General features: G+C 39.2%; 1 protein-coding gene across 1 annotated transcript in view; it reads right to left on the bottom strand.

The window, feature by feature from the left end:
- The window catches only part of PTPRZ1 (protein tyrosine phosphatase, receptor type Z1), a 194,514-nt gene that overhangs the window by 36,685 nt on the left and 145,416 nt on the right, over positions 1-12,413 (bottom strand). Inside the window, exon 13 of the mRNA XM_015412036.1 lies at positions 4,289-4,418. Within this exon, the coding sequence (XP_015267522.1) occupies positions 4,289-4,418 (130 nt within the window). The remainder of the gene's footprint in view (positions 1-4,288; positions 4,419-12,413) is intronic.

The following is a 12,413-nucleotide window of genomic DNA, read 5'->3' as shown; positions in this document are numbered from 1 at the left end:
GGGAAAATATAGGCATGATATAGGCACCAGTATTTCTCCTCTACCATCCGTGAGACCAAATAGCAACATTAGAGGGGCCATTTAAATGGGGGAAATTGAATGTGGAAAAATGTTAAATGATCACAGTCATATCCTGACCAAATTAGCAGTTCTCCCTTTCAGGGCTACATATAGCAAAATAAAAATAAAAATCTGGAGATCATGGAACTTTCTGCATGCTATGTGACTTACCCCTTGTTCTTTTAGGGAAAGGTTCTATTGCATGTATTCTTGTGGAAATGTGAGACATGCAATTGTGAACCAGTTCTCAAAGAAAGTTCTGCTAGATGAAAAAATGGAGAATGGCCTACAGTATTGATGCATTCATTGTACCACATATTCTATGTGTCCAAACAGGAGTGCATCTAAAATGACATTTTAATGACCCAGTATTTTTAAAGAGAGGTGAGTTTTCCAAAGATCCCCAAGACTTTAACAGAAACTATGTGCAACACTGGGTAGGCTTTTATTTCCTGAAATCATATTCAGTTACTCTATTACAGAAAAATAAGGAAAATCTTAGTGACCTCTTGTGGTCTATGCAATTTCTGTTTCAGATTAACGAAACAGAATTACAAATTCTATTTTGTGGTACACTGAAAAGACACAAAGGATTAAATTCATCATAATCTAAGAGATATTATCCTTAATAGGATATTTGTTTGATTTTGAAAGATTAAAGTTACAAAACGGTGTGTGTGTGTGTATAAATAAAATGTGTACATATATATGAAAAGAAACAAAATGAACACACAATCATCTGTAAAGAACAAAATCAGAACACATGTAGGATTACTGAAAGAACACCATGCAATACTGGTTTTACAGTTTAGGACAGTGTTTTCTTTCAAAGACCTTTTAGTCTGGCAGATAAAACCTTTTGGAAGATGAGTATGAACAGTCATGTCATATTGAAAAGCTACAGAATAGCTTGTCAACAAAATGCAGATGGTTAGCCATAAACCCTCACGAAAACATCCATCACAAATTGAAGGTAAATGTAGATTTAAAAAAAAAGATGAGCGGTCCGTTGTACACTTCTCTTTTATGGGCTGGTTCACATACATATTTCCTGATTACTTAATAGTGGATGACTCACAGCTGTATGTGTGAACACCGATATCTATGGGGGGGGGGGGATCACATTTTAGTTGGGACTATGTTCTATGTAAACTACAGATGTACTTTTTTATATACCTGAGTCAAAATTAAACCTGAAATTAGCTGTTTCTGGTTGGGTATCTCCAAACATTTCTGAGATTCTGGGCATAATGATAATTTATCTCTCAGAATTTTGGGAGTGCTTTAGGTTTCAGAAAAACACAAGGAGGGAGGGAGCTCAGCCTGGCTCTTAGATGTTTGGGTCATTATTTTCATGAGAACACCTGGCCTCTGAATGCAAAAGGCCATGTCCACTGTCCGTATGGAATAATTAGACTGTCTATGGACAGGAGACCTAGCCTTAAAGGCCAGGTCTACCAGTGCACCCCAGATGCTTGGTAGTGCACTGTCCCTTTAAGTTTTAAAGGGCCATTATTTTCAATGCATTTGGAGGCCAGGTCTTCTCATAGAAAACAATGGCCCTCTAAAGCAGCTGACAGCTGGGGCATGTTTCCTCTCTCCATCCCTCCCTATCCACTCCTGCTGCCTGGGAAGGGGGTATGCACAAGATACCCAGACCTGAGACTTGCCAAAAATAATCCCAATAACAAACCTCCTCTTGAAATACTGACATACTAAAAACCATGCCCTTAAAACCACACACACACCAACCTTAAATTAAAATGAAAATTTTTGAAGTGCACAGCCCTAATGTAAACCCAATCTGCATTTAAAGTATGCGACAGCCAATTTCAGACATGCAGAACACACACAAAAACAAGAAAACACCATGTGTAACGATATAATAAATATATTCAAAAATTTATCAGTTTTCTACTAGTACTCATTCCATCAGGGTTACTTGCTAATTACATCCACTACTAAGAGTCATACAGTATTTCTACAATATCCATTAAGAGTTATACCATACAAATTTCAGAACACATTACAGTTCAGAACACATTCCAGTAACAAATAAGCTACATGGAAAGGCTTTTTCAAGGTGACTAAAAAGGTTCAATTGGAGATGTTCAAAAAATTACTTGTTCTCTGTGTCAGCGATGCTGCGGCTGTGACAATGTACAACCAGATATAAAAAACACTTTTTGAAGACTTCATCAAGGTCGCAAAATCATTCAGACAGAAAATAAGCAGGAACCCATACTCTTATAATCATTAAGTGCCAGCCAACATTGTAATTTGTAAACTCAGAAGGGCGTGACAGGTTTCAGCTTTTATTTGGGTATTGCAAGTGAAGGGAAGAGGTTTAAAATTTAAACCCCTTCCATCCCCTCCTGGAGTGGGGCTGCAGCTGCGGTGCAACTCCAGAGAGAAGGGAAGGGTTTTTAAAGTTTAAACCCCTTCCATCCCCTCACTAGAGTTGCACCGCAGCTGTGGCCTGACTCCAGAGACAAGGGAAGGACTGGCTGGCTCATCTTTGTTGTTGTTCAGTCGCACAGTCGAGTCTGACTCTTTGCGACCCCATGGACCAGATCACGCCAGGCCTTCCTGTCTTCTGCCGTCCTCTGAAGTTTGCTCAATTTCATGTTCATTGAATCTAGGACACTGTCTAACCATCTCATCCTTTGCCGTCCCCGTCTTCTTTGACCTTCAATCTTTCCCAGCATCAGGGTCTTCTCCAGTGAGTGCTCCCTTCTCATTTGGTGGCCAAATGAGAATATCTTATTTATACACAGTACTACAGACAAGTACAAAGCCACTATGGCAGATAAGGGTGGGGGTGTGTGTTTGGTCAATCGGGGGGGGGGAGGGAACACAGCTGCCATTCCACATTGTTTTCCAAACACACACAGAGAAACCAATAAAAAATTTACACATCAGGCAAGATGGACTGATTTTGGAATGAGGAGGGGCCCGCAGACCCCCTGGGCCTTCAGATCTTGGTTTAAACCAAGCTGCAAGAGGAGCTACCCCAGGATCACCCGGGGCAGCAGCAGCTCAGAGCTCCTGCTACCCCAGCCGATCCTCTCCCAGCCAGGTCTGCGTGCAGGGAGAGACAGAGGTCTCCCTCTGCATGCAGATCCTGGAGCCAGCTTCTTCTGCGGGTGGTTTAAGCCACCCAATAAAAGAAGTTCTCCCACGCTGGATCTGTGTGGCAGGGAGGGAGAGCCCTCCTGGCATGCACAAATCCTGGGGCCAGCTTCTTCTGCGGGGTGGTTTAAACCACCCCGAAGAAGAAGCCCTCCCAAGTTGGGTCTGTGTGGTGGACAGGGAGAGCCCTCCCCACCCACACTGATCCTTGGAACAGCTTTTTCTGTAAGGTGGTTTAAACCACCCTGCATAGGAAGTTCTCCCAGCCGGGTCTGTGCGGTGAGGAGGGAAAGCCCTCCCCGGGCATGCTAGATCCCGGGGACAACTTCTCTTGGCCCATTGTTTAAACCATGGGGCAGGAGGAACCTGATGCATTTAAAGGGACGGTCCCTTTAAATGTGTTTGGCAAGCCAAGCCGTGAGTGAACCTGGAAGGCTGAACCTTCCAGGTTTACTTGCGGTGGCCAGCAAAAGGCAACACAACTCAATTCAATGGGGAATTAAACTTTAAATGCTTGCTGTGTTGAGTTGCAGAGTTGTGCTGCAGCAGCGATCCGAGTCAACTCAGCAGGGATTTAAACTTTAAATCTGTTCTCCACTATACCCTATGGGAACAGCAGTCCCCATAGGGTATTAAGGAGCCAAATATATTCGGTATCCCAAGTATTAACCCAAATACCAGTACAATATCAATACTGGTATTCGGGAATATTCTGGAATACCGAATATTTTCGGGTCAGAAATACCCAAATCCAAATTCAGCCGAATTCCACCCCCCTTTGTCACATTTGTTCTGCACAGTGTTCTGCTTTAGCTATTGCAACATAAGCTATTCTGTACACATACATTTAGGCTCAGCAATATTATTGTACCATTTCTTTAATTTTTCTGCATTGTTATTATAAGCAGCTACTTTCATAGGTGAGATGGGCACCATTTGGTTTTTACCCTACAGCTTCATAAAGGCATGTGCTGATTCACAATAAAACATATTACACACGAGACCTGCCTCAAGAAAATGAGCCCCAACCAGGATGGAAAAGCTGGACTAATAGAGACAGCAATAGCAGAGATAAAAAGTAACACTAAAATCTTACCTCCAGTATATGAGAATACCAACAAGAATCACTAGACAGATGAAAGTCAGAGCTGATACGACCACAAGTGGTATTACTGTCTTCTGTTCAGCGAGACCTATTAGAAGGTCATGGCTACTATTACTTGCCTCTGTAGTCGGAGAAAATTGAAACAATTTGTATTTAAACTTTGCCAATAGGCGCAGCACAACTGACCATGATTCAAAGGTCCTAAGTCACTTACCATTCTATTTTTTTTACTGCAGAAAACATATATATTTGCAAACCAGTTTAAAGCAAATAAGCAGACAGAGGGCAAAGCACAGGATCATAGCTTAGACAGCTCCATACCACAGCAATGCAGAATTTCATTTTCCAACTACTGCATTTCCCCCTTTTTTCTTGGAAGAGGGATAAAAACAAAGAGAAGTTTGATGCAGTTTTATATTAACAAGTTAGTGCCAAGAATAAAAGATAGTTTCAATTTGTGTTGTTGTTTTAATTAGGTAGCCTGCCTAATTCTTAACTTTCATAACAGAAAAAAATACTTTAAAGTTGTTGATGTATTTTTCTAACATTTAAACATCTTAAGTCAGGCCACAAAGTCAGGGTTTTCTTGATAATTTTGTAAGCATTCCTTATCTGCCCTGTCCCCATGTAAAAACAGATTTCTACAAGTCACACATGTTTCTATTTGCCCTATGCTATTTACAGTGCAATCCTAAACAGAGTTATACCTTTCTATAAGCCCATTGATTTAAGTGACCTTAGAAGGGTGTAGCTTTGCTTAGGATTGCACTGTAAGTGTCTTCCACAGGGTCTTCCTTGAGAATCAAAATGTGTATTGGAAAGTTGTTCTAGTAAATGCCATAAGAAAATAGAGGGATTTAGAATATCTTCTTAAAATCAAAGTTCAACATTTTGATTCGTAGAACAATAGAAATGGTAGAGTTTTTAAAATTTGTTTTTCTGCATTATTCTATTGAAATCAAATTTTATATCAATGTTGTCCATACAGTTTCCAACTTAAATGAAAAACATTACTGCAGAATCTATCATAACGATTTTTCAAAGAAAACAAGGAAACTGGAAACAGAAATGATAAATACCCTGCTTAGCCCACAAGCTGCTGGTCATCTCTATACAAATCCAAAGCCATGCGCATGCACTGAGGAGTTTCTGTGCACTGGCTTCCACATGCATTCAAATAGAACTGGAAATGCATAAACCAAAGAATCATACACAAAGCTGTCCTCTTTATTGAAATAAACTAGAAAGCAATTACAGGTGGTGATGGTGGGGTATCAATGTCCACCCCAGGAAAGGTGACTAAGAAGGACTGAACACACAGAATAAAGTTTGAGTTCAGAGGCACCTTTAAGACCAACAAACTTTAATTCTGAGTATAAGCTTTCGTATGCATGTACACTTCGGGCAAGAATCCTAAAGATCAGTAACAGCTTCCTTAGGAAAAATTAGGAAAGTGTTTCTTTAAATTTATCATTTATAGCTTTCCATTCAGTGACTCTGAGGTACATCTGTGATGCATTCAGACAGCTGCTCCTGGAAAACACCTTTTGCAAGCAGAGCTCTCCAAAATAGGGAGGTGAACTGGCAGAAAGAGCTCACAATGTGCATTGAGATCCTGAGAATTTTTGGACAAGTGTAACTATTAGCAAAATCGATGTATTCTTATCTGGTGAACTATTCTGTTCAAGGAGTTCGCTATTTTTAGTGCTACTGCAGAGCTTTTAGTAGAATGCAATGAATGAGCATGTAAAAGGACATGGTCTGGAGGCTTAATAGGTAAAGATCTGGCCAGTGACAGAATGGGATACTGCCTGGGACACCCTATGCACAACTCCTTGAGCTCCATGGGTGGGGAGAAGGCAGAATATATGAAAGAAATATAACAAATAAATATAATATGACATAAAGACATATAATATAATATAGAAATAAATATTAGCTGTTTCATAACTTGTATCAATTTTCTTTTTTCTGTATTTACAAAATTATTTCAATGGAAACTGCTTAGTTAAATATGCCCAGTATTGGATAATATATGCAAAATGCACAGCTGATAATCTGATATATTTTAAAAATTAATTCTAGGTATTAAACTGCATGTTCTAAATGAAGAGATGGTTTTCCCATCACACACAGCTGTGATTTTACACTGGAGATAAGAAGATACTTACATAATATTTCACTGTTCAAGATATGATTTAAGAAATAAGGTCATCAGTTAAAACAAACAAATACAACTTCCTTCTGTGCCTTAAATAGCAGCCTGAGATGCAGAAACAAAATGGAGATTCATGACAGAGTAAGATTCACCTGCTTAATTTCCTTGTGTTAAGCTGTTGTTAAGGGCAGGTGGGATATTAATTACAGCAATCAAGAATATGGTGGTTGTATAGTTTGATATCTCAACATACTTGGAGTAATAGCATTCTTTGTTCAGAAAGAGGCCCTATTGTGAGCTGAGTGGGAAAAGAGAGTCTAAAAAGTATAAAAATAATGTTCAGTCTTGCAACTAACTTTACCGTAGATCGCAGGTTTCAAATGGGAAAATTACCCCCTCCTCCCCTTGAAAGAAATCTGAATGCACCTTAGATAGTTTTTGTCTATATACCATATTTAAACCTATGGTTAACTTCTGAACCCATTACAACAGAACTGGTAATATGCACGAAGCACTGAATTCTCTTGCACATTTGAAGAGCACTCTAAAAGCATTTATACTATCTGAGGCCTGCTCTAGTCTACTTCATCGTGTACTTAGCTCTATACCTGATGATCTCCTCACAAACTTATCAATTTAGGAAACAACTTTTCTCATTAAGTAGAATGAATGCCTGTGTGAAAATGGTAAGGGACTGCTGCAGCAACTACTGGTGGTCCAAGCCAGTGTCGCTACATTAGAACAAAATCATAATTGACAGTGTCTTACAAACAGTATGTGTGTACATTTGGGCACTAACAGATGCATTAAGAAACCAATACCTGTGTTAAGTTTCCAAAACACACATGTGGTTTCACCCCAGGAAGGTAAACTGGCTTCAGACTCAAAAAAGTTTTGATTAACCTGGACTCCACGTGTAACATATGAAATACCTCTTTGATTTAGTAGGTAAACACATCAGGTGTTCTCGAAGTGTATTTTCATGTATATCAAAACACAGGACCCATTTGCAAAAACGCTCCCCATGACCAAAGAGGTACCTTATAATAAGTCCTCGACCAAGATAAAATATTGAATGTTGTGGCATTATGGACTTTTCTCTTACAGTAAGTTCTGCTAAGATTATTTACTAATGAAGCCATTCTACATGGGGAGTGTTAAAGCAGACCTGGTACAGTATAACAATTAAAAGGTGAGAGGTGAGTTAGGAAATTTGAATCTTATCTCAACCATGAACACAAAGGTGGATGTAAGTAAGTTTTGCTGTAGTCCTCCTTCTATACTAGGAGGGGATAATAATACTGGTCTCCCTTAAAGGATTGTTGTAAGAATTTTTAAAATAAGGTATATGAAGTATTTTTGCACTAAAACAAACAAACAATAACAGCTATATGCATTGGCATCCAAAAATGCCACTAGCACAAGCAGAAGGCACTTCTACATACACAAAGCAGTGATCTGCAAGTTATTGAACTTTCTGTTCATGATGCATCTCCACCCCCCCATCTCACAGTGATCTCAAGAGGCCCTCCAACACTCAAAAGTAGTTTTGTGTGCAGTACAGGGAGGCAGGAAGCTGTGTTCCCCTAGCAGAGCACTTGCTTGTGGGCTTAAATAGATAAAGATTTGAGGTCAAAATATGAATTCACAAATATTTATAAATCATACCACACCGCCACAACATGTTTAATTCCTCTCCTTAACAAGGAGAGACCCTTAATGTTACATTTTTAAAAATTCAGTGTTTATTACTGTCATATGAAGAACAGATTTAACTAGACATCCATAGCTGAGTAGCAAAAGACCTTCTGATAGAACAATGTTTAAATCGCTGCTAGACCAGAAGAAAAATAAAGCATATGTCAGAAGGAAATCATTCCCATGGAAGTGCTTTAATGAGAAAAGACAGTCTCAATTGCTAACAAGAGCTATTGCCTAAGTAGTATTATACACAGCTCTTTCAAACCATCCTTTTAGAGCCCCTTTGTGTTAATTACAATGAGGGATTTTACATTTAGCTACAGCTACTAGTGTAACATAGTAACTGAGATCTTAATTTTTCTCTTTAACATTTTACATTTAGGAGTGATTTTGCGGCTCCAGCACCAAAGGGGTGGGGGAGTGGGGAGAGCACTGAGAGGCAAGGGGTTCCCTTACACCCTTGGAAACCGAGATCTTGATTTTTCTCTTTAACCTTTTACATTCGGGAATGATTTTATGCAGAAAACAACTCAGTACTGCAAACCTATATGCTTTTCACATACTCTCTGTGTGTGTTTCCATTTGCTCTTCTTTAAGTCATATACATCTGTGTATCCCCAGTGAAGCAAACAATTCTGCAATAGGATAAATGTGTATTTTTCAAAATTCTTCCGTATTGCTTTCCTATAACCAAAGTTATGCAAATGTTTGAATCCACAGGCATTTGCAAGCTTTCCAGACACCAGTTTAAGGGAATTAGCTTGCTAATGCTGCCCCCTGTTGGAAATACATTCAAATAAATGTAGCTTGTTGGTACAGATTGGGGATTTCATCAATTATCCTTTTAAAATCAGGATATATATGCTACAAATTCATACTGGTTTAACTTTCATTTCATCTTTTAAGAATACTGGGGACTACAGGTCTGTAAAAGGTGAGGAATCTTTAACAAAGAATTCTCAGGGCCTCTCTCTAAAACTACAATTCCCATGGTTCTTTTGGGGAAGCCACATCAGATAAATTGGTATCCAATATAATTTCAACATTGTTTTAATTTCTTAGAATTTCTAAGAGATCTAATTTTTATTTCAGCTGACAGTACAATTAGAAATTTTAGGAGAAAAAAAGCAGCAGATTAGGCATAGTTAGAACTAAGTTCATGATATTTTGCAAACTATTCACACCTAAAGAAGGAAAAAGCATTAAAATGTTTTTCTAGACAGTAATATGATAAAACATCTTTTACCTTACCATCTGAAGAACATGCAAAATACATAACCAAAAATTATACCATGCCTCAAGCCATATATAACAACTAAATATTTTGATAGGCAAAATATTCTTAGGTTTGAAATAGAAAACTATAATTTTAGTATGTATACTGCAAAATTAAAGAGTTTAAGCTGTCATTGTTCCAGCTCCAGACATTGTTCACTGTTATTTAAGGTGTTAGGAAACCTTTAAAAATTGTCAGCATTCTTAGAAAAGAATAATTCCGAAGATAATTTGGACAGATCACGATAGCTATAACTTGAAATGTAGATGTATCCTTGGAATGCAGAATATTGTTCTTACTGTCATAATTGGAAGAAACACTGAATTTTAAAAAATTAGCTGGCAGATTTGAATCTAGTATTACATACACAAGTAACTTATTTCAGTTCTTCAACACTCTTCCATTCTATCGATCCTGGAACTGAAATATGTTCAACATGTTATGTCGATAACTTCCCTTCATACTCTGTAGCAGAATGATGCTACAGCTTTGCAAAGTGAAGCAACAGACAGCCATAACTAACCTGCCTCAGAAATGTTGAATACTGGCGAGTGACCACTAGGTATAGTTGCTATAGATGACTGTTGTGATCCAGAAGTTAATTTTGAGTTACCTGCTCCAACTGTCCCCTCAGAGTCATGGTCATTAAGGTCAGAAAAACTGAAATCTGTTGATGTCTCATTCTCATTAAGGGGCTCTGGGGTACCTAGACCAGAACCACTCTCTTCATCACTTGCCAAAACTGCCCATGACTTAGACTTTGGTGCCTTTTGCAATGGGTGGCTAACAGTCTGAATCTGATTGTCCAATGTGGATGGATCACTCTGTTTTTTAGCCTTGATTTTCAAAGCCAATCCTGAGAGTGGTATGTGTTTCCTCTGGTCCACATCATGGGTTATCCTATGATCTGATGGAGTGACTGCAGCTTTTTTCTCTTCTTCCTCTTCTTCAGATAGTTCAGTATGTGAATTTATAATTAGATTATGCTGACCATTCACAAAGTTTACCTTTGCATCTGGTTCATCTATCTCCTCCTGAGTGTCTCTATGGGAAATGCATGCATGACAGCCATTCATAGGCAAGCCACTATCATACTCATCATAATCCTCGTCAACAATAGAAGGCCACAAATCAGCATCAGAATTAGCAGCAGTCGACAACTGAGCAGTTACTTTAGTGGGAGTTAAAAATGTGTTTAAAGTAATATTACCTTCAGTGCTGGGAGAATTGGCTGAAAAGGTAACATACATATCTGGTACATTTGTAAAGGCATGAATGGAATTAGAAGTTACTTCTGGCACAGGATCTGCAATATCAACAATATTTGAACCTGAATAAGAGATGAGAACCTCATCCTTTTGAGAAACACCTGAAAGACTATGGCTGGTGGCATAAATAGCTGTATTTTGTAACACATCATTTGGCAAGACAGGGGTAGTCACTGTGTTCACTGCTTTGGGGGGAAAGGCATTTGTACTTTCTAAACTGGTTGACTGATATGACTCAGAATTACTGTGCAATGAAGGGACAATCTGGTGTATGTCTTCGCTGTTAACCAAACCATGGGAAACATATTCATGCCTTGCATCAGAAACAGTTAAACTTTCATTATTGGTAGTATGTGGGCTATTTACAGCAGATGAGTCCGATGTAGAACGTGACACTGTTTTATTTGCAGCAAAACCTGGTGCCATTTGGTGCAATATTTGGTCAAATGCAGAACTACCGTTATCAGCCCTGGTGTTTTTCCTAATCGGTACTGGATTGCTAGGCACAGTTCTAAGCAGTATACCATCATCAGACGTCTGAAAGGAAGTTTGCAGCATTGGGTTATTACTTAATGTAGCTGAAGCCTCATAAACATACTGTTGGGTGGAAGGAGACACTATGTTGCTAGAAGCAGGGGTAGAGAAAGCTTGCTCTGAGATTGCACTAAGCACAGGCTTAAGCAAAGTTTCATCAAAGGCTGGGGTTGTAACACACAAAGGCTGGATAGGAACATGACTTTCTGAGAGCTTAATAACATCAGAATCAAACACTTTAGTAACAGGAAAAGCAAAAGACACTGGAAGGATTCCCTTTGCACTAGAAACAGTAATGAGGATTTCTTGCAAGGCTGTATCCTGCTGATTAGTGTCATCACTAGAAACTGCTGTTGGAAGTTCAGTCAGCATATCACTTCCAGCAGGGGAAGCCACTTCACTGAAAGAAGAAGGAATTTGCAGTTCTCGGTCATATCCATGTATCACACTGTTTTTGCGCAGTGTCTCAACATCACTATTAAACCCAGGTGTGCTGCCTATCAATTCACCAGAAGGATCATGCTCAGAAGCTTTAAGCATAGACAAAATATTTGTGTCAGGCAAAGGGGACTCACTACCAGAATATGCATCAGACTGTTCCGTTTCACTAGACAAAGAACATGTAGGCTGCAGCAAAGGGTCAGCTTGCAGGATTGCAGAAGAAGACTTATGCACCAGCACACTGCTATAGCTGCTAAACAGCAGACCCTGTTGAAAGGTGCCAACAGAATCATGAGTGAATTCTGAAGAGTAATAGGATGCAGCGATAGTTTGGAGAGAGCCCACATTACTAGATAAAGCATAGGTAAGTTCAGACATTGTAGACACTGCATGCATATCTAAATCACTGCTGCGTGTTTCAGCGTGGGACAAGCGAGTTCTATCATGATCAAATATCAATGTCTCTGAAGCACTGCGGACTGTCTGATGTGATGTCACATCAGGAAACTGAGCCAGGCTTGACTGCATTAATACGCCACGTTCTTGCAATGTCAGAGAAGCATGCAGAGAGACCTTATCACTCTCAATGGCTGCAGCAGCTTGTGGGAATGTTTGTGAAACCATATACAGATGGTGAAACATTTTACTATTGGAGGAAGCAGAGGAAAATGGAAGCAAGGGCACATCATCATAAGAAGACAGGGTGGATTCAAATGACACACCAACACTGGGAAATAC

This window comes from Gekko japonicus, unplaced genomic scaffold (genome assembly GCF_001447785.1).
Source record: "Gekko japonicus isolate JY-2015 unplaced genomic scaffold, Gekko_japonicus_V1.1 scaffold1122, whole genome shotgun sequence".
Taxonomy (NCBI): domain Eukaryota; kingdom Metazoa; phylum Chordata; class Lepidosauria; order Squamata; family Gekkonidae; genus Gekko; species Gekko japonicus.
This window is presented reverse-complemented; position numbering and strand designations above follow the sequence as displayed.